Source organism: Colossoma macropomum, unplaced genomic scaffold, assembly GCF_904425465.1.
Source record: "Colossoma macropomum unplaced genomic scaffold, Colossoma_macropomum, whole genome shotgun sequence".
NCBI classification, from domain to species: domain Eukaryota; kingdom Metazoa; phylum Chordata; class Actinopteri; order Characiformes; family Serrasalmidae; genus Colossoma; species Colossoma macropomum.
Genome location: NW_023494792.1, coordinates 29,250,344 through 29,274,038, shown reverse-complemented (window position 1 = coordinate 29,274,038; position 23,695 = coordinate 29,250,344). Strand labels below are relative to the sequence as shown.

Genomic DNA, 23,695 nt, shown 5'->3' with positions numbered 1-23,695 from the left:
CATTGCCACCTTGCAAGTGCTTATCAGAGTTAGAATTCCTATATATTTTAAAAGCTACACTACATAAAATTTGAGGATTTGGAGAGTGGAAAGGTAAAATTCAGAAGGGCCTCCAGAGAAGGCATAATGATTTCTGGGAACTAAAAATTGTGCGCCTGTAATTTTTTTTTTTTTTCAATAGAATCGTGCTTGTATTTAAACTGCAAGTACTATTGAAGTGCCAAGTGGAAAACTGGCCAATCAGGAATTGTTTTTCTCTCTGGTATCTAGGTAGATACAGCTATGGCTATACACATATAGCAAACTCTCCTATTGGTATAGACTTAGTTAACTATCTACATAATTACAAAGTGACAGAGGAAACAGCCAATCACATTTTGAATTACAATGGGTGGGACCAAGTCCTAGACACATCACTGTGAATATGAGCAGAAGGCTAATCAATTGGTTGTTAGAAATGGAAAACAGTGCTGGCAGCACTATACCAGAGTGCACTACAGAAAGAGTCATTGTGAAACAGCTAGAAGGTAAAATATACGCTAAATAAAGGCTAATATGTTTGTCACAAGCTTCATGTAAAACATGGAATGTCCTTCAAAAGCTTCAAGTGTCTGGTTCTTCACTTGACTCATGCCACAGGTTAGGTTGATCCCAGGCTAGACTAAACTAAGCTTTAAGTTAGCTAGCTAAAAAATCTGGTTTCGTGAAACAGGCCCCAGGAGAAGTCTCAAATGTTTATAGACTAACAAAAAAAGATCAAGATCGTACCGACTACAGTGAGCATGGCGCTGGCTGAGTCCTGGTCCAGAGTGGTGTTCATGATGCATGTGTACGTGCCTTCGTCCTCCTGCGTCACATCATTTATAGTCAGACTGTCTGAGTCCACCACAAACCTACAAACACACAAAAAGCTCTTATTAACATATGAACACACTTCACATATGAATGTACAATCAAAACAAAAACTGTCATGTATTCAAACCTAATCATAAGAATATTCATCCATGTAAATGTAGGAATGTAGTAAATTAATCAAAAGTGCAGCTGAAGTAAAGGAAAGAAGGACAACAAAATATCTATCATGATAATAACTGGTATGCAACATAAATAACATTATTTGGACACGTGTACTTGTAGAAAGTGAATGAAATACACATTAAAATTACTACAATCAAGCTTTCTAACAAATAGAGATATTTAGACCCAGCCTACATCATCACAACCGGGCATGTGCATTCTGACTACTAGTTATTTAAAACATTTAAGTATCTGTAAGAATTAATAAACTGATACTGGTTAACCACAGGGAAGATAACACAACAACAAAAAAGGGGAAAAAACAGACTTCAGACCAAAGTAACATGGGGCTGTAGACTTTTTAGATGACGGCACAGGAGATAAAAATTTTAAAACATCTTCTCTTACTCAAAAATTGCGATGGCATTTTAGGGCACCTGTCAATAAAAAAATCTTAGTAGACTTCGAGAATAAAGTCGTAAGATTTTGAGATGAAATGTCGTACATAATGACATTTCGTGAACAAAGTCGGAATGTTTTGAGTAAAAAAGGCATACTGTATGATATTTCGATAATAAAGTTATATTTTGAGAAAAAAGTCATATTTTTTAGAATAAAATCATAATATTTTGAGAAGAAAGTCATAATATTTTGATGATAATGTCGTAGAATTACAACATTAAAGTGGCATTAATTCAGGAAAGTTCACAATATTATGGCCAAAGCATTTGCAAAAGGAAGGCAGCACCTCCTCCTGTTAAAATGGAGGATGTTGAGGAGTTGATGGAGTTATACTTTCATATCAATTTCACCAATGAAGAAACACTGTCTCCCTGTCTCTCCTGGCACATCATCACCAGCCTGTTATTAGTATAAGAAGTGGCTGTGCAGGAAACTGTGTTTATCTAGAATTAAGACCCAGACGGACTCGGAGGAAACTGTCTGTTTTGTTGAAGGAGAATCGCAGGCAGGGTCGTCTACACGGCTATCAGTGGCTACATCGCCGTGTCATTCAAAGAGGGCATGTAGTTTCACAGACAGTGAGAATGATCATCAAAATGATCGATCCACAAGGAGACAGGATTGTGTGGAACTCCGGGGCACTCGGCGTCTTTTACCTCGCCAGTACAGCAACCGAGACCCCAACGCGTTATGGCAGCCCACCTACAGTTAGACACTTTATCCTCAAAATATGGCAAGTTTATTCTTGTAATTTTACGGCTTTATTCTTGAAATATTATGACTTTATTTTCAAAGTCTACTAGTTTTATTTTTATTAATAGTGGCCCTAAAATGCTGTCGTACAAAAATAGATGAGCAAAACTGGTGTTTTTTTCATGCTGTAAAGGATGAAGTAAAGGAATTAAGGGAATGAACAAACACTAACCAATCTGTTGCAATTTTATGAAGTAAACAATATGAGTGCTCTCACACTGTACTTGAACACTACTTGTAACCTGTACCAAAATATCACATCATAATTATGCATGACTCATTGTGCTAAATAGCCAGTTGTGTCTTCCTTTTGATGTAGTGCTTCATTTGATTCATGTTATTTAAATAGTCAGCTGATTTTTTATTTAATCCTTTTTCACAGTAGCCATAAAATGCATTTTGCACCTGCTCTGGAGGTCCCTCAGTTTTTGGATTTTCGTCTTTATAGGGGAGCCAACAAGTCAGCCTTTATAAAAGTGTTTCATTGTGGCAGTTGTGCATGATTTTTTTTTTATATAAAGGAAGTTGCAGTTGTGTCTGTCTTATCTCAGCCCAGCTGTTATGAGATAAGTTAACTGTTTTCACAGCAGGGGGTTCTCACCCCTCCCCCTTCACCCGTCATTGCTCACTAGCAGCTCAACACAGTGTCAAAAGTAAGGAACAACTTAGCACAATGAGCCATACATAATTATGGCACAATATTTTGGTAATGGTGTAGCACCATAATTGAAATACACATAAATATATTAATTTAGCCCACACAGTGTGAGCTTCAGGTTAAAAATATATGTATAATAAAATATAAATATAAAAGTAAAGAAATTGGAATCAGCCATAAATGATCAGTGCACCCCCACGTGGTAATTAGGATGACTGTGGACCTTCGACCTTACCGCTCATCATCAGGCAGCTCCCCGTTGTCTTTAAGCCAGGTCATGGTAGGGATAAGTGTGAGATCATGCTTCACTTTACACTCAAAGACAGCCTTGCTGCCCCTCTGCACCTCTTTATACTCAGGCTGCTTCAGGATCCGCGTGGGCTCTGAGAATAGAGAGAGAAAACGAAGGTCCGATTCTTTCTCTCTCTTTCACACTCATTCATTCGTTCTTTTCAGGTCCTCAGGCATTGTGATAGCCACCAGCACATGCAGTATTGTGTTCTAAGTGCTACTTAAAATGAAGGAACTCATGAGATCACTGTTGACTGTTTTTATTGCACAGTTAAATCAATTCAGTGCAGTATATAAACACAACAGAGATGTTATTCTGACCTTTCACTTCCAGATATACATGATTTTCTCTGTTGCCCTGGCTGTTGGTCGCCACACAGGTGTACTTTCCGCTGTTCAGTGGCTGTGCTACGTTTATCTGTAAAGTGCCGTTTTCGTGCAGGATATAGGAATCCCCATCCACTATAGCAGTCTGGCCATCTTTAAACCTACAGAAAACCAAATAAAGAAAAAGTCAATATGACAAAATTAACGGTGTGAGTGTTTGAGACACACTCTTTAAAGGTAGCCACTGGAAAAAAAACAACTAATAAAATCCTCAGTGCAGACATGGATTGTGTTCAGATACACTTACCAAGTGATCTTTGGTAAGGGTGATCCAAAAGAGGCACAATCCAGCATGGCTTGGCGATTGGAGATAACCTGGTACACGTAGTTTGGAGGTGTCAGCACCCTCGGAGGTTCAGCTAAAAGAAACAACATTGTAATGAAACTGCTTCTTACTTCTTACAGTGAACAAAAAAATGTAATTACCTTGTCGTAGAAGCTAATACTCACAAATTAGCATTCTGCAAACTGCATATATACAATTTATCATATACCACAAATGTGCGATGGTGATGATGAACTTTGCAGTACGTTTTGTAAAAACTTTTAAAACAAAAACTTTTACTTACAAATAATTGTTTTTGCTGTCAATTATTGATTATGCTTATTGATAGTGTTAAACAGAACTCACTATGGGGAGCAACACAGAACGTTATCTTCAGAGGTATAAGTAACAAATTACATTTACTCTCGTTACTGTAATTGGGTACAGTTTTCCTTGTAATGGTAATTTTTGGAGTAGAATTAAATCATAGAATTTTTACTCTTACTTGAGTTAATTTTTAATGAAATACTTTTACTTTGCTACTTTAATTTTCATAACGTTACAGAGTAAAAATAAATTATGAGCGTATCAGTTCAGAAACCTATAGGAACAAAGAGCAGTTAAATTTAAAAGGTTCACCAATCAAAAAACAGCAGGTCCAGCAGGAAAAACACTACAAAGATGTCCAGTTTAGTGGAGAAGGACAGAGGAGAACTGGACCAGCACATACGAGGAACAGACCACGTCCAAACGGTAACATGAACTAAAGAAAACGGCGTTATTATCAGCAGCCGAACACAAAACCTGCTGAGATCCGCTTTCACAACTCCACTCCAGCCTGAGAGAGCATTAGCTGAGCTAGCTGATCTAAACAGGTACTGTGTTTACGGTCTTCTCCTTTCCTTTATGTTTAAAATACAGCCTAGTTTAGCTGCTGTTCTGGAGATAAACGGTCATTAACGGCTGTGAGACAAGAAATCCGGTCTAATACAGGTTCTTCATCAACTCTGAGCTGTGATTCTGTCATGCTGTCATTGACTGGCCTGATCTGATCCCTCCCCACCTCTCCGCACTCTCTCTCTCCCTCTCTGTCTTCCTCTCTCTCTCTCTCTCTGCCTTGGCGTCTTTAACTGTGAGAGGCTGTGTAGCTGTTTAACTGTGAAATGCAGTAATAATGTCTGATTCTGTATGAAGTGATCAGCATGATTACTGGTGAAATATATTACAGTAAAAATCAAAGCTGGGTAAGTTGCTGATGTTGCCGCTGATTTTAATGGTGTAAATGTTCTGAACAGATATCAGTGAAAATATACAGTCTGAAGGCTGTGAATGTGTTTACTGTCTGTAGAGGTTCACACCTATTAACGTAAGATAGAGTCCAGGGATCTGATGGGCAGCAGGACTAAGATTATATCATTAATTAAGCAATTTACTCATAATTTTGACAGTTTTTCTTCTCTTAAATGAACTTAATTAAACAGTAACAACATCTGCACAGTCTTTCAGGGATTCTAAAACACTTTATTAGAAACAGATAAACTAGGACATCTTATATTATCATCTAACCATGAAATGCATGCAGTGTAATGTAAACCTTGTTCCTGACTCCGTTCACAGAAAGGTGTGTAACTGTGCTCTAGCAGAGTGGACTGTGATCAGTCTCAGCTCTCAGAACTTTAGCTTTAGTGTTTTTCTGTACAGATTATTTCCAGTGATGTAGCCGAGTCAGCTCAGAAATATGTTCAGATTGTGACAGCGGAAATAGGAAAAAGTAACTAAGTAACTCAGTACTTAAGTAGTTTTTCAGCGAACTACTTATTTACTCTTACTTGAGTAATTTTATTTACTAATACTTTTACTTATACCTAATTTTATACTTAAATTATCACTACAGTAACAGTACTTGTACTTGAGTAGGGATTTTCAGTACTCTTTACACCCCTAGTTATCTTGTACAACATGTAATGTCCAGCACCATCAATTCACCATGAAACAGGATTTTAAACCACACATCAGAGAGTAGTCCATCTTTATAAGCATCTTCTTTTCCATATAAAGGTTGGGTACATATGGCTCTTTTATTTATTTTATTCATCCTTTTTGCAAACAAATGTATTATCTATGTCAAATTACATTTTTTGCAGAACTATTCCTTTAATAAAGCCATCTATGCAATAGCTGAGGTTTCTATTTAAATCCATAGTTAGACTGATCATCACCTTAAATATTCTCAAGCCATTCACTAGTCAGTTTCACCCTAAGAGACAAAAACAGCAATGACTCACCAAGCACATTGACAAAGGCATTGGCCAGCAGGTAGCCGAACTCATTAGATGCATTGCACTGATAGACAGCACTGGAGCTGGTCTGCACATCACTCAGGGTAATGGTGTTGTCCTCTATTTTCCGTCTAGGATCTTTGGGCGAATCTATCAAGAAGAATAAGCTATATAAATACATACATTCACTCTACCATCCTTCTGAACATAGTTTACTGCTCCTGCTCATGGACGGAGATCAAATTTTGACTGAAGGATACTCACTCTCTATGGGGACACCATTGACCAGCCAGGTGATCGTGGGTTTGGGGTTGCCTCCCACATGGCAGATGAGCATGCCCATCTCTTTGGGGGCCAGGATGAGGTTGCGGGGAGCGCTGATCCAAAATGGAGCCGCTGTGTGGCCGAATAGAATCAAGCATCACAGTGTTCACTCTCCAAACAGCAGCAGTTTGCAATTTAATTTAACCCTTACACCATGTCCTAACAGCAAGTGAGCATTCAAAGGTAGAATCACATCGCATCACAAAGCCTTCAGGACATCTACACTGGAATTGTCAAGGGCACTCATCAAGTCAAAACACAAACAAACCACAGACCTATCAGATAAAAGTTCGAGACTTCAAGTAAAACGGGTGGTATCCTATTATCTATTATTATATATTATTATTATAATTAAAGCATATTTTTCCCTCATTTAAGAAAAAACAGTTTGTCTGGTTGTAAAGATCCCTCATTTTCTCCCCTTCATAGATTTATGCAATTTATGCAATTAACTATGTCATTCATCATATAATCATGTAATGACATTGAAATAATATTACAATATCACAGTAATAAACCTAGACTTCTAAGAGTTAATCACTAATCTGTTCCTGGTGCACAAGCCATGAGATTAATAAGAATCAGTAACTAGTGCAATGGGGCTTTGGGGTACTTTCACACCTACTTTGTTTGGTCCAGACCTTCTGACTTTTTGTTTTGGTCCGAACCAAAAAGCAGGTGTGAAAGGTACCTTGGACCTTGGTCCAGACCAAAGGACCAAAATTTGGTCCAACCAAAAAAGCGGTGGTCTTGGTCCAGATCAAACTGAATCATGGTTCGGGTTCGTTTGTAGTGTAAAAACGTTTGTTTTGGATGGTTCTGACTTTCTGACCGAGAACAGGAAGTTGAGGGAGGCTATTATAAGCCATTAAACAATATAAGAAGAAAAAAAAATCGGAAGAGAAATAAAATGACCGTAGCTGTGGTAGCAAATGGGGAGAGGAGGAAAGGAAATATTTAATTGCAATTTGGTTCAATTCACTAAACAAGCATATAGAATAAATAAAATATCACAGACATCTCCTTTCCTGACAACTCTGAAGCAAAATATCAGATTAACGGCTTAGGTTAAAATATTTTTACTAACAAATCTTTTTTGTGTATTCAAAGTTTCTAAACATTTCAGCTGAAATACAACATAAGGTCATTTTGGTATTTAAATTATGAAAATCAGTCCAGAAAAGCACAGACCTTTGACCACCACAGTGACGATGTGTTGAGCACTGCCTAAGCGATTCCTGGCCAAGCAGCGGTAATCTCCTCCATCCGCCTCCATCACCTCAGCAATCTTCAGCATCTTCTGGAAGTTATGGAAGGAGAAGCGGTCACTGGGCAGGTCCCCATTTACTTTAGTCCAGGAGATTTCTGGCGTTGGCCTGAAATGCAGAGGAAAAGAGGCAACAGGGTGAAAAAAGGTGACTTCCTTATCTTGCAGTACCCCATCAGTATCATTGTCAGGGCTCCTTCCTGTTTCAGCTCTGCACTTTTCTACATGATTAACAAGTTATCATAATTCATTTTTACATGACAATTTTTCAACCTATCTTTATCCCTTAGGTTTAAACAAGTTGTTTATGTTACTGTGTTTTTGAGACTTTGTGTAAATGAGCTCTGTTGTGAATGGCTGCCCTGTACTGAGCCTCATTCAAAAAGCAGTCCAGCCTGAAAATGACCCTAACAGCTGAAAATGAACTGGTTTTTGTGACATTGCAAAAACAGTAACTTCAAAACAGACTGTTTTTGCAGCTTAGTTTCCATATATAGATTGTATGGAGTGCAGAGTGAGTTTTCCATGATATGAGTCTCTTAAAAGCAAGTCTTTAAGTCACTGAACCACTCGCCTTACCGGTTGTGACAAAAAGATCCTTATGTTGGTTAAAGTGATGCATCAAATGAGTCATGTATAATACTTCAATAATAAAGAGTGGCAGACACACATCACTGTCTCAGCCTCTGCTGCGCTACTGTTGTCTGATGAACAAGTGTACATCTAGGCTGAAATTCAGATAATTCAGTTCACTGATTTATAAAATTCTGCATACTTAAATGGCCATGAATAAGTTTACTCCTTTAGCAAAAAGCTTAAACCTAAAAGGGGAATTCCGCCAATTTTCCAAAATGTCTGCACAATTAAAAGGATAATCTGTACAATAAGTCAATCAGAGTGGTTAGATGTGAAATGCTTTGTTTTAGAGAAACTTACAAAGTTAGAATTGTTGTGGTGGTGATAGGAACCAAGGAATTAAAGAGTTAATGCTATGACTAAGTTCTGAAGAAATTTTGTCAATAAATGACTTTGTACCTACATCTATCTACTGCTTCCTCATCACAATGGTCTACCACTCTCTTCTTCCAGATACTCACAGACCATCAGCGAAGCACTCCAGCTCTAGAGTTTCTCCTCTCAGGACTGAAACAGTGCTGCTGGCCCCTGACGGGTACATAAAGGAGGGTTTCCGCTCTCCTGCTGGACGGTCTTAAATGAAGATGAAAGTCAGTCAGATATTAGACACAGCCTGAATATGTAGCCAGTACACGAATGAAGAAAAACCTTGTAATGCAAATATTACCAGCCAAGATATACCAAAGTACAACTAAAGTACCTGGAAATGTTGACTGTAAATCAAGCACAATGTACCTGACTGGTGAACAACAGTGACGTAATGTATGTCTTTTCTCTGTCACTGTGATGGTAAAACTTAATCCTTTAGCAAAACGTTAAAGGGAAATTTAACCGATTTTCTCAAAATTTCTGCATAATTAAATCACTAAAATGTAAACAAAAGTCATTCGGAGTGTTTTGATATGAAATGGTCCGGTCTACAGAAATTCACTTGGTATTGTTTCACAGTGGTGGTGACAGGAACCAGACGTCTGATGGGTTTAATGCCTCTAAAAGCCCCCTCACAGAGAGTTATTACATGTGATGGTAACAATACATTGCTGGATGGCTGAGGCATTGTTTTACGATAGTTTTGCTTTAAGCTGAAAGGTCCTTTTTAAAGCCATTCATGGGGGGGGGCTTGTAAGGTAAAGTAGTACCCAAAGAAAATTAGATTTTTGTATTTTACTGCTATTTTATCATCATCAACACCTTTACATATACATATACAAACACTCAGAAGACACATGTAGACTGTGTAGTAAATGGCTGGCTGTGTAGTAAATAAAATGGCTATATTTGTATTGTAGACATCGCAACCCCTGGTTTGTATCACCACTGTAAAGAGTCTGAATAGGTTTGTCTTGAATAGAGCATTTCACAGCAAACCACTCTGAATGACTCTGTATGCCTCTCATTGACTGAATTCTGCAAACATTTTGAAAAATCGGTGGAATTCCCCTTTAACTTTGACTTGTTGGAATGTGCCTTATGCGTACAATCAAGTGAACCTCTTACTAGATAGCAGGCATTTCTGATTGGATGACAATTTCCTTCCATTGCCTCTTTTTACATTAGGTTTAAAAAGAGAATTGAAGGATTTAAGAAGAAGAAATCATGAAAATGGGACAGATAATCACATTTAACATTTAATCAAAGGTTGTACTGAGAACACTTAACTTCTTTCAAACACATAGACAAAGTTTAGTGGACAGTTATATTAGTATGTGACATAAATCTAGTACATCATCTAAATATTAAGGGAAATGCTATACTAACACTGACTGATGAAAAAGGACTGGTTACTGCCATCACTTTATGTCCATTACGTTATTAATTAATGTTCATTCTATGGAAATGTGCACAGAACAAACATGACTTGTAATGTCAGCCATAGTCTCTTTTTCATCCTTAAGTGACGGTGAAGAACGGTAGAGGTGTTGACATGATATTAATTCCAAGTGACTGAAATCAGAATCAGAGAGGATCTGGTGTAGATTATCTGAAGATGATGATGAAGAGTGAGGAGTGGGCAGAGGTTTAAGGGGGCTGTGTTAATTTACTGGTTAGATGGAACTACAGAGTAGGAAGCAGGGTTCACTTGGACGAAGTCTGCTAGAACTCACCACCCAAAAAATCAGTGTCATTCAAATAAGCTGCCAAGACTGTCTCATTCATTGCATCAACTGAAATACAATAAAAAATCATAAGCATGCAAAGCTAACAGAACGTAACAGAATAAAATGAATAAGGTGTATGAAAAAATGAAAATTAAGGGAATCAAGGTCTGCTTTTTCAATATCGTGCTGTTGATGTTATTACCATTTCATCAACTCTCAGAGTTTAGTTCCATTTCAGTTGCTGCTGTAGTTCACTAAACTCACTAAAGCTCATAACTCAAATCCACCTGTATCTTTATGAAGAAATATTCCACCTGTTAATTAGATTTAGTCCAAAACTTTATTCATAGGTATCCAAATACACAAAAGTCTGAACACCTCAGGTCAAATTACACGCTTTGTTGATTTTCTAAAGTAAGTTAACACATCCTCTATATGGGGCCTATTAGGACTACATTTAAATGTGGCATTTTTCTGTACAACTTCTGTTTGTTTTGCTGAGTTTAACATTTCAGAAAAAACATAAAATGGCACACGTTTTTTCTCAGGCTATATTTTTTGTTGAATGTTTTAAATTCAAGCAAATAAACAGTATTTGTGCATTAAAATGTGCAGAAGTGTGTTCTCTTCAGAGGATTTGTTAACTTAGTTTTTAATGACATCTAATTTAACAAATAATATAATATAATACAATATAATAAAAAATAAGTCTATTTGTTAATATTATCATATGTTTTCTACTCATACTGTATTCATTTTGACCGTAAATAAATAAATAATTAAAGAAAAAGTATGAGAAATGCTTCCAATATCATGCTACTTATGTTTTAGCATGAGCTACTGTCATCTACTATCACACTGAAGCACAACACTCTCAGATAAAGCAGAGTAACGTTCAACTTATTGATGAGATCCAACCTTGAAACTTTATTGTAGTCCTGAAATAAAATAAGATAAGCTACTGCAATAAAGGGATCTGAATTGGTGTCTTCAGCTGCAGCACTAGCTGGGTGGAGAACCTCACCGTTCAGCACGTTGACTGTGATGGGCTGCTTCTGCTGGATGGTCTGAGTGTGAGGGAAGCGGGCGTAGCAGATATAGTCATTTCTGGTGTCCTCCGCCAGCACATTAGAGAAGTACAAGTCTCCATTCAGCGCCTGAGACACGCGACTGTTCTGAGGCAGCCGTTGGAAATCTGCAGAACATGTTCACACTAAGAAGCAACCTTAACTTTTGTATGTTTGATTAGTGAATCTATCGGCCCAGAAGGTCCCCAGATTGACATGTCTGCATAAACTATTGTCAAAGGTACTCAAAGGTACTAGGTGATGAATGTGAGTGTGTTTTGGATGCTGTCTTGACTCACTGTTGTCCATCCAGAATATGATTGGTGGGGGGAGGCCAGCTGGAGGTCTGCAGTGCAAAATCAGAGACACGCCCACCTGTACTGTGATTGGCTCATTTCTCTCCTTCGACCACAAGGGGGACTCTGTGGAACAAAAGTCTCTTACTGAGAGAATCCTCATAATCTTTCAGCACAGCACATTTTCTTTCCTGGCAGGCCTACTACATGTGCCTGACATCGATAACAGAAGCAATTTCATATTAATCACTTATTACTTGTGGCTACTGAATCAAACAGATAAAAACATGCAGATTCAAAAGTGTAGATTCTAAACTTTAAACTGACACCACATTTGTGTTTGTAAATATAAGAGACATTATTATATAACCTTAAAAGGGACTTTTTCAAAATTTCCACACAATGGTTGAGGTGTAAATAAAGTCATTTAGACTGGTTTGATGTGAAAAAGTCCATTGTAGACTCTGAGATCCTTACAGTGGTGGTGATAGGAACCAGCGGGTCACATTATATACAACACAAATATTGCCATTTTATTTATTATCCAAAATGACCAGAGAACCAACACCAGTGTCTTCTGAGTTTTTATATGTAATGTTGATGATGCTAAAATAGAGTAGTAAATCGGAAAATAAGACATTTTCTATTGGGGGGCTATATTTCTTTATAATGTAGTATACATGTAGTTCTTCACCCTGCATGTAGGCCAAAGGCTTCTTTTAAAAGTACCATGAAACTCAGGTGTCTCAGGCATCAGGCAGCATCTTTATAAATATTTCATGTAACAGCTTTCTGTGAGGAAGCTTTAAGAGACATTAAACTCTTCAGACATCTGGTTCCTATCACCACCACTATGAACAATTCTGACTCAGAACGTTTCTCCTAAACAGAGCATTTCACAGCAAACCACTCTGAATGACTTTGTTTGTATCTTAACCATGTAATTATGCAGACATTTTGAAAAATCTGTGAAATTCTCCTTTAAGTATGCAATGATGTAAGTATATGTAAATGGTACAGCAAAACAACAGCAACGACTCTAGACTTCTAAGGGTTAAAGAATGAGAACAGCATTTTTTACACTCAGAATTTACATTAATCAAACAAAAATGCAGGTCTGGTCTTATTCGTTCAAGTGTGGGTTATGTAGCTTTACATTATGACTGCTGTTTGATATTGAAGGACTGAGTGGGCTCTTACTGGACTGTCGTATGACGATGTTGTTGGACACTGCTGTTCCGTGTTCATTTCGCGCCATGCACTGATACACTCCCTCATATGCCTCAGCTTTCTCCTCACTGATGTCTATCACCAGCGTGCCTGAGTTAGACCTGGTGATCACCTTAGGGTCTTTTTCCACATCGAAATGAGTGCCATTGCGCGTCCATGAAAAGCTGCAAGATGAGAGGAATTCAAAATAGTACAGTGTTACCAGGCCTGTGCATAAACTGGCCATTAAAAAGGTGGACACTTAGCTTTTCAAACAGCTTTTAATACAAATGTGTGTGTTTTTTTTGTTGTTGTTGTTGTTTTGAAATAACATATTAAAGACTAACCATATTATTTTGATACAGTGCTATGAAAAACTTGTGGCATTACCATATTGGGAATAACACCAAATCCCACAAATTTTATACACATGTTGAGTTGTCAGCACTCAAACCCTTCAGCTGTTTAAACCAGATTTGGGACAAATGATTGTTAGTATGTGTTTTTAACAGTAGCAAAGAAAAAAAAACTGTCAAATTATTATTAAGGAAAACTCTGAAAAACATGAAGCTGAACTGTTTAGTAAATTGCTGCTTCATGTTAACAAAATCTTTCCACATACACTACCTTTCAAAAGTTTTATATTCATTTGCATTTTTTTCAATAATAACTAACAATATACAATTAAATATAAAATCTTAGAAAGTAGACAATGAGCTGCATTTTCAGATGTTTTATTTCAATATTTCAAGGATTTTTAGTTATTACATACTGTAACTTATATACTGTAATCATCTATTTACAGTAATTACTGTCAAACTATCTACCTCAAGATTTGATAACCGAGTTCTGGATATTAATTTTATTACAACATTCATAATGCTATATAGCTTTCTCTGTCATTTTACAATCTCTAACACCTCCGTTCATCAATTTAGAAAAATCTAAACTTTCCTAACTTTTATTTATAGCTTCCTAGACTTTCAGAAGTCCTAGAATGACATTATCAATTGATTCCACTGTCAGTTCCTAATTACACTGGTGGTTAATCTGACACATTAGGCTTTCAGTTCAGCTACTGAAGCCCTAACCAATGGGAGACCTCACTACCAGCTATATTTATATTATTGATATAATTGATAACATTGATTCCAACCTTTTAGTTATTAGTGTATTTATTGTCTTACTTCATTGAAACACTTCAAAAGAAAGCAGGGTGTCCCCAAACTTTGGACATTGATCTGTTGGTGAAGTTGACACATTACACTGAAATAGATTACAGTCAGTGCCGGAGTGGGTAATCGGGAGAGTCGGGAGAATTCCAACTGAGTCAGTAGTATTTTGGGCCAATTACAGTGAGCTAATGTATAAACGCGCATTTAAGCACAAGAAAGCTCAGACAAACTATAAATGTTACATCCAAGTGAATATCTGAATTAATTTAGGGGTTAAAGCAGCAGCCCCCACCTCAAGTGGTGCAGTCCCAGTTTGTGGATTGTACCCGAGTCTCAAACAGTGGACAGATATTAGGTGAAGTTAAGTTATTCCCCCTTCTAATTCCTCATTCCTGTTCCACCTATACAGGCACTAGCATGTAACTGCTGCACTATTTAATGTGAAATGGAACATAGAACAAGAAGTCAACATCAGCTTTGTGAGATTAGCATATCAAAAAGTGTAATGGTATGAATCTGGTACTGGCTGACACAACAGGCACTCATTCTTTTTGCATTACTGATGTATTTTCAAATGTGAATCATGCAAAGATAGACAGCAGCGGCAAATACCGCAAAAAAGCCAAAGTGGCACCAAGAAGACAAGAAGGAAAAAGCTGCTTAAGGAGGATGAGGACATATCCGAGCAGGTGGGCAGTAAGAAATGCTGACCTTAACTTACTTAGCTAGCATTAGTTCATAGCACACTGACTGTCAAGATTATGTCACATTTAAGATAAAAGGTTTCAGCAGTTCATATTTTATCACTAGCTATCCACCTGGGTTATCTCAGTGAAGCATATACATAATAAATAAGAGTATGAATTGAAGAAGAGGAGAATGTGCAGATCTTAGAAAAAGTTATTTTGCGACAAAAGGCAACAATGCGTGTGTGTGTGTGTGTGTGTGTTTGCGTGTGTATGTGTGTGTGTGTGTGTGTGTGTGTGTGTGTGTATGAGTGTGAGATAAAGGATCTTCAGTGACAGCATGTGTCAAGAAACAGTCGCTATGGTGATGGTAACCATGGGATTCCAACTGACACCCACCTGGGATGCGGGTTCCCTTTTGCTTCACAGTGGATGACAATGTTCTCTCGTGGGTCGATGATGTAATCCTTAGGGGATTGGTGGGTTATAGTGGGAGGCTGTGGCACTGGAGTGGAGAGAGTGAAGATGTATCAGAGAGACAGACAGAAACATATTCACATCCACACAAACATCCTTCTGCGCACTGGTACATTCCACACAGCTGCCCCACCTTTGCAGAATCTGGTTCAGCACAAAACAGCACAAACCACAGCACACAGCATGCGCCTAATTTAGGTCCAATTCTGCTACAACTAAGCAGCTGACTACAGTAAAACAAGAGGGACCGATAGCCAAAGTGCATACGACATGCAGTAAACTCACAGTCGTGACATTTCTCCTAATGCAATTTGCTTTCTGAGCGTTAAAATGTTAGCATGCAACAGTTTCCTGACACTGATGGAAAGGTGAAAGAAAGCTAGCGAGTCACACAACACCATGCATGTTCAAACCACTTCAAACGAAGAGAGAAAAGACGTTCCACAGCAAACATCATAGAGACGGTGCTCAAACTTACATCCTTCCAGAACTTTAGCTTTATTTATTTGTCCACATGAAACAGAAAGATGATGAGCAGAGAGTCAGAGAGCTCAGCATTAGTAGCAAGAAAAGAAGAGAGAGTCACTACAATTGCCTTTAACCTGCTAAATCAGGACATGCCACTCCCCTCATGCAGTCCCCATGCCTTTTCCCATTTAAAACTGAACACAAGTTCAAAGAACCCACAGTCAAATACAGGCTTTGTTGATTTTCTAAGTGAAAATAAGACACATCCTCTCAAGGGAACTTAAATATGGCATTTTTCTGATTTCACAATGTCTATTTATTTGCTGAGTTCAACATACTGGGAAAAAATGCAAATGCAAATTTTTTCAATATTGCTGCTGTCGGAACAAAACCTCCAAAATGGTAACTTTGCAGGAGAAGGACAAAACTGTTTTTATTTTTCATTTTGGGCCGTTTCTTTTGGTCCGTTTATCATGAAATTTACACACAATGTAAAGGCCAACGGGCATTTTCAAATTATGTCAAAAACTAAAAAACAACAAAAATGGAAATACAAGGCTTTGTTCCAGCAACAGCGATGTGTTAAATTCAGTAAATAAACAGTAACTGTGCATTACAATGTGCAGAGTTGTGTTCTCTGTAGAGGTTGTGTAGTTATTTTCACTTGGAAAATCAACAAAATGTCCTTTGCCTTTGCATTTGACTGTAAAAAGACTTTATTAAATTACAGTCAATACAAATAAACTTACGTATAGCAAAACATAGCAAAATGTTTTGTTTTTTCAAAGTTTTCAAAGTTTCTGATGTCTAAATTACAAGCACTGGATAAAAATGAGAGGCACTAGACAGATGTTAAAATTTGACCAGTGTTTCAAACCATATTTTGATGACATCTTTATTGTACACTGGAAGTAGAACATGCAACATTAAGGTGTGGAAAAATATCTCTGCAGATTTTTTTGAAAAACTGAAAGAAGGTCTCCTGAAAAGAATGGAAGCTGCAATAAAGGTAAAGGGTGGACTGACTGAATACTGAAAAGGCCGACATATTTAGTGTAGAAGGTTTAATTTAGAAGAGTGTTCTCTGACTTTTTATCAGTTTTGGTCCACTATTTTACATTCCCTAAATGTAAAGGGCAACTGGTGGTTTTAAAAAGTGTAAAAACGTAAAAGACAACATCAAAAGAGTTTTCATATGACACCAGTGGTATAGTTATTAACACGTGCAAAGTGTGCAAACATAGTGATTTCCCAAACCCTGTAACATAATCTTATGAGTCATTAGTTTTGTTATATTTTCTATTTATTCTACATTATTCTGTTCTATAAAAGCATTATATTCCTCTGAGACTACTTCAGCTGGTATAACAGAACACTGTCATTATCACTCTTAGAAGAGTTAAGTGGTTTTATAGCATAGGTGGCACTAGGTTATGCTCACTGTTACTGCGATTCTTCGCGCAGAGAGAGAGAGAGAGAGAGAGAGAGAGAGATATGTGCAAAAGTTTAGGCACCCCTGGTCAAATTACGTTTTATTTACTGAATTTAATTTAATGTTGGGAAATTTATATTTTTTGATAAACAGAAAAAAAACAGAAACTGTGCACTACAATTTGCAGACAAATGTCATATTATATATATGTTTGCTTCCTGTAGAGCCTATGTGTCAAACACAAGGCCCGCGGGCCAGATGAGGCCCTGCCACACAATCCTATCTGGCCCACAAAAATGTTTTAATTTTCTATTAACATTGGCTTGTTTCACAATGCACTACAGTCCCCAGCATGCACTGCAACGTAATGTGCTCCAACTCTCCTACCCCAACAACAGTCTATGGGACAGCAGTTACACCACAATTCTACACAATTCCACATTAGTCATGTCACCAAAATGCATTTCAGCTGCAGTTCAACCAATATAAACACCTAACGCCAGCTCAGCAGCTCAGAAACTGAGCCCAAGAATTAATGAACTTGCAGCAAAGAAAGGATTCCAGGTGTCTGGTTCAAGCAAATAGATAGGTTTAAAAGACTGAGCTCCTGGGGACATTTAAATGTTGAATATTTCAAGTGTCCTTGTAATATTTCAAGGTCTAGTTCAAGTGCCTGTATGTTACTGTTGAAGGTTTTGCATATTTTGAATAAACAGTGACCAGTTCAGGTTACAGCACAACAATAATTAAAGATAAAATAAAAACTTTTTTTCTCCAGCCCACAGATTTGATGAGATTTTTTAATATGGCTCTTTTACTGGTTGAGTTTGACACCCCTGCTGTAGAGGATGCCTTAACTTATTTTCGGGAAATCGACAACATGTAATTTAACTGGGGTGTCCAAACGTTTGCATACAACTGTATATTTAGTACAAAGCTATACTGATACTGCAAAAATAAAACAGTAGCTGAGAAAATGCAACAGAAACACCCAGACAGACCTAACAATGGCTTAAATAACAGACACTTTGCATTTTCTTGACTGAAAAAAATCAGTTTGTGAAGAGTCTGATGTTCTTTCATCTCGTGAATACAGTGACAGAGTTCTACTTTAAAAACCCTTGAATGCTTTAAAGGACATTAAGGATGCTAGTGGCAATGTTGTTCTAGAAAAACACATAACCTAATTAAACTGGCTCTAAAATCAAGATACTCTTGTCATTTACATGCGTTTTTCAAAATAAAAAATGTGTAAATATATGTCGCAGGACAGTCATTTTTTCAGACATTGGTTAGTGACGTGTGTAGCGTCAACTCAATACTCACAGTCCAGAGGCACTTCTAAGGCGAAGGTCATGTGACCCAGCAGCAGCACCATCACCGCACCTTCACAGAGTGTGGATTTCCTCTTCCAGTTCATGGTGGACATATCTGGCTGTGCACACTCAGAGCGAGCACTCGCACAAACAGGACGTCCACAATTCACCTACTGAACAGAGAGAGAGACAGAGAGAGGAGAGAGAGAGGAGAGAGAGAGAGAGAGAGAGAGAGTAGCATTAGACACAAAGTCTTTTACTCCACTACAAAAGCTCCTCTTTTATACTAAATTGTGCTCTGGCTGTTGAATTTCTGCTAGAAACAGTGTAGTGGATGTTTAACATTGTACAAAACTGCTGTGAGGAATCTTGAACATCATGATGTAACCCAAACTGTAGTTGTGCCTTTAGTTGCATCATCCTGACCCAAAATCAAGACTGTACTCGCCAGGCTTTAGTTTTGATGCCATCTAGGCTTTTTTCTTACAGCTGTACGAGCTAAAAATAAGTGCTAAAATAAAAGTTTCTGATGATTAGGCCAAAGATCAAAGTCTAGAAAAGTTTTTGCAGATAGCACCTGAGCTTTTTCACAATAAATACAGCATGAACATCTTGCATGTACTACAAAGCTTTCATACAGATCATTTCCAATCTGTTATATGCACATACGATATGAGCCGTTACTTTAAAATGTAATTTAATATCATGTTCAGACCATATTCAATAACAGTCAAAGGTCACAGTCTGAGCTGGAAAAGTGGGGGTCTCAAATTTCTGTCAAAGTTCCTGGCAGGTTCTCATCTGAAGTCATATTCTAGTTGGATTTTACCTTTTGAGTGATTATGATGAGATCTGTGATTTTAATAATAAGCAATTCCGGAACCTTCTATAATTCACAGAGCTCACTTTATAACAGAAGTCCTGTCTGAATTGATCTCTAATAATGTAGAAACAAGTAAAAAAACATATTTTTTGGGTGACCGGAACACAAGATTACCCTTACAGAAAAGCCACATGAATTTCACATGTGAATAAATATGTGGTTTTTGCACACTTTACATGTGAAATATATTGGACGTTCCTGTAAGGGTAACTGCTAAGATTTTGACTAAACGTCTACTTGGAACAGTTTATCCTCAAGTTCAAAATCGGACTACTGTAATTCACAAAATTTTGGTGATGGCCTATTTAGAAGGAGAAGGAAAATTAAATGTACCTCTCTATAGGCAATGAAAAGTCTGTCCCGTTAGCCAGGATTTGGAATGTTGACACTTAACTAGTTTAAAGTTTTTCTATTATTTAATAGAAGTTTTTTTTTTTGAATGTTTATTTTAAGAAATATTAATTTTATATTTTTTAACACATTTTAATTGGGACTATGTGTGGAAATTTGGTGAAATGACACAGAGACCTTATAGTGTATGAATTGGCCAATCAAATCCATTACAAACAACCTCCACTGCTAAAACTAATCCAGCTCAAACAGAGCAAAGCACTCATCAAAACTCAAATGCCTTGCCAATTATGAGTTGAATCAGTTGTGTTTCATTAGACAAAAGGTTAAAGGAGAATTTTGTCATTTCATAATGTGTTCATTTACATTTATGGCACTTGGCAGACGCTCTTATCCAGACCAACTTACCATTTGATCAGTTTACACAGGTAGGCAAAGGTAGTGTTAGGAGACTTGCACAAGGACTCTTATTGGTATAGTGTACGGTGCTTCCCCAGGCGGGGAATTGAACCCCACTCTAAAGCATAGAAGGCAGAGGTGTTACCCACTACACAATACCAACCATCATTAACCAGTTGTTCATCAGCGAACAAAGTACACCAAGTCAATTAGAGTGGTTTGATGTGAAATGCTCTGTTTTAGGGAAACCTACTGAGTCAGAATTGTTCCCTGTGGTGGTGATAGGAACCAGACGTCTGCAGAGTTGAATGTCTCCAAAATCACCCTCACAGAAACTTAACACATGAAATGGTTATGAATACTCTGCCTGATGACTGAGGCATTGCTTTACAATAGTTTTCATAGAAGATTTAGAAGACCTAAAACATATTTTTTTAATCTATTCATGGTGGATGGGTACATGCATGCCGTTGTAAGGCAAAATAGTGCGCAATGAAAACATTTTTTCAGAGTCACCACTATTTTACCATCATCAGCATCACATATACAAACTCACAAGACACATTTAGGTTCACTTGTTGTTTTGGATAGCAAATAAAATGGCTATATTTGTGTTGTAGACATTGTAACCCCTGGTTTCTGTACAATCAAGCCGCTCGAAATAACTCTGTTTACATCTCAACAATTGAATTATCCAGAATCTCAAAAAAGAAAATGGTTTATTACCCATTTATACTTTACAGAGCTGTGGACTACCAGCACTGGAGTCTGACAGTTTCTAAGGCAATGAGTCTCTTTAGTTACATTACAGTACAGGATGTTTTCCACATCGATGGAACAATAAACAAGAGTACGGACACTGAAAACAAATGATGGAAATACTGAAACAGGATTGCCAGCACAGTCGATTACTAATGGACAGCATGACATTATTGCTATTTTGCTATTATTACTGCTATGACTCAAAACTATAAGCCCTGCTAATTTCATCAGAGAAATCCCAAACTGAAAGTATAATATCATTCTAATGTGAGTTTAGAGCCGACAGCAGTGTGTGTGCCCAGCCTGACACGACCAGGCCCATGTGAGTGCACTCAGCTGGAAGAGGGGATGCTGCTGGGATGGCAACACATTCTGCACTGGCATATGGATCACAATACACATGACTGATGCTCCAAATTAAGCAGACTGTTGTCTGGTTCTTCAGAGATAACAAGAAAAACAACACGCTGACCCTTCTGGCCATTAAACCTCCTTCATTTACCATTTGGCTGTAACGCTGTGCACACCAAGAAAGCACTGCAAACTGAGTTTCATAAGGATTTATGAACTGCAACGGCTAAGGATTCTGTTATGATATTTTTTTTTTGTTAATGCACTCAGGAGAAATGAAGAACCATAAGCTATAACCACAATAACAACAGATGGTATACAGTTTATCAGAAACAACATAAGCACAAGCAGTATATCTGGGATTCATACTCAAGTCTATCATGGAGCAGAACATAAACAATAGTAACTTTATTACTTTGAATGCTTTAATGGAGGCTGAGAAAAGTGGAGCTGATAAAATGGACAATGAGCATAGAAACAAGGAGGTGGTCATAATGTTATGCCTGATCGGTGTGTATACAAGGATTATGATTAAAGAACTTAATTCAAAAAATGCTGTCCTACATTTTCACGTCACTACCGAAACACAAAGAGTTTTACTCCACAGGCGGAGCAAATTTTAGCCACACCCCTGCATTTTAGAGCAGGAAGTGAGACTGCATGCCTGTGCCTCATGGCCACATGGTGAGACATTAAGAATGTTGCACATGTGTAACAATAACAACTGTCACCATCAAAACACATATTCCCTGCAGTTAAGTAAATGTTTTTGTGTTTTAACAAAATGTTAAGATTTATGTGAGTACAATTGTTTAAAGCTGTGTTTGCTACACTTTAAAAAAACAGGTTTTAACCTAAAAAAGAACTATATGGGAAAACACCCATATGCTAAGTGCCTGCTAAACACAGCATGGAATTCTCCCTCCACTTCCTTTGCCAGTGCCTTGCAGCTTGAAAGCCTTGTCTGTTTATAACACCAGATGTGAATTAACCTGTCAATCCGTCGTGGATTTCAAATAAATTTAAAATAAATTCTCTTCTCAAGTAGGTTACTATCAGAAACTTAAAAAGCTCAGCACAGTTCAGTATATGTTGGCAACAAAACTGATATGTATTAGCCTGCCATGCCAATTCCGTGCAGTTTTTTTGACTCACCAGGAACACCAACAACGTTGGATATTTTCTGTTGTGCAGCATTTCTTTTATGTTTGTATTTGTAATACAATACAAAGAATAGAATAGAAGACTCAGAATAGAGAGCTGTAATTAACGTTCCTTCCATGTTGTTTAGATGAAACTATGCAGGCACATCCTCGTTGTGCATGGACAATGGAAAGTTGCTTTTGCCTGATTGGTTAGCGCAGCACAGCTGCCACGTGGAATTTGCATAAAGTTGAAGCCAACTCAGCTTTTCTTGCTGTGAGTCATGCTTGCTACTGAAAATGAATAGTGAAGTTTGGGATGCTGAATTTGTGTACAGTGGACAGCCCTGAAGGTGGGGGGGGGGGGCGTCTCTAAGTGAGCACTGCTTACTTTAGAAGTCTCTATCAGGTAAATGGTCCTTTGCATAATTCATGCAATCTGGAGTCTTCACTGACTTAGAGAGAGAGGGAGAGAGAGAAAGAGGGAGAGAGCATGCTGAGTTGACCTTGGCCCAAGATCACGGCATTGCCTTCTGTCTGTGCAATATCTAGCCTCTAGCAGTGACGACGTTTATAGAGCACAAAGAGAACACTGCCTCTGGCTTAATAACAGGGCTGCCACATGCACAATTAACCACATATTAATGGGAAATCATAATCTCAGTCTCTGCAATTAGTTCAGCCCACAATTAGGGACACAATTAATGAATTTGGTCTGCAGTAGACTACATAAAAAGCGCTATTTATCAAAAGCATACTGCAAGCGGAAAGTGCTGCAACTGTGCACTGAAATGTGCCTCTCGCCATTAATCACGGATGGCAATCACGATAACAATATCACTAAAAATAACTGCAGCTCCAACTGAAGAGTACAACTGCCGAGAGGAAGGCTTTCGTCCAGACACGCAGACACCATCTTACTGACTTCTTTCTTTTAAACCATGTAACAGGTAGTTTTAGACTGCTGCTATAGCAACAGCAGGTGTTCCATCTCTCCAAGGAAGAGCCTACATCCTTTGTTGAGGAAAAAAGGAAGACACTGACTTAAATGAAAACTGTCAGTTGCAAGACTTTGCTATTGACCTTACACTGGTAAGAAACCACAGGCATGATCTGCCCTGAAGTAGATGATGTGGAGAGATAAGAGGTTTCATAGAGAACATGTGAAGAGCCAAGGCTGCAGCAAACAGGGAACAGGCAGACTCAAACAGGGAACATTTCCATCTAGATGATTTTAAGCGGC

The 23,695-nt window shown here is 37.8% G+C and overlaps 1 protein-coding gene across 5 annotated transcripts in view; it reads right to left on the bottom strand.

Annotated features, from left to right (window-relative positions):
- nrcama (neuronal cell adhesion molecule a) overlaps positions 1-23,695 on the bottom strand; it is a 98,830-nt gene that overhangs the window by 20,380 nt on the left and 54,755 nt on the right. For 3 of the 5 annotated variants that reach the window (XM_036576802.1, XM_036576803.1, XM_036576804.1), the window contains exons 2-15: positions 18,575-18,737; positions 15,827-15,844; positions 15,271-15,376; positions 13,002-13,195; positions 11,805-11,927; positions 11,463-11,633; positions 8,801-8,912; positions 7,628-7,812; positions 6,377-6,508; positions 6,119-6,262; positions 3,816-3,927; positions 3,503-3,669; positions 3,126-3,273; positions 769-893 (exon numbers count right to left, since the gene is read on the bottom strand). In XM_036576802.1, the coding sequence (XP_036432695.1) occupies positions 769-893; positions 3,126-3,273; positions 3,503-3,669; positions 3,816-3,927; positions 6,119-6,262; positions 6,377-6,508; positions 7,628-7,812; positions 8,801-8,912; positions 11,463-11,633; positions 11,805-11,927; positions 13,002-13,195; positions 15,271-15,376; positions 15,827-15,844; positions 18,575-18,677 (1,840 nt within the window). In that variant the 5' untranslated portion in view covers positions 18,678-18,737. The remainder of the gene's footprint in view (positions 1-768; positions 894-3,125; positions 3,274-3,502; positions 3,670-3,815; positions 3,928-6,118; positions 6,263-6,376; positions 6,509-7,627; positions 7,813-8,800; positions 8,913-11,462; positions 11,634-11,804; positions 11,928-13,001; positions 13,196-15,270; positions 15,377-15,826; positions 15,845-18,574; positions 18,738-23,695) is intronic. The other 2 variants (XM_036576806.1, XM_036576805.1) reach the window with 1 other exon arrangement.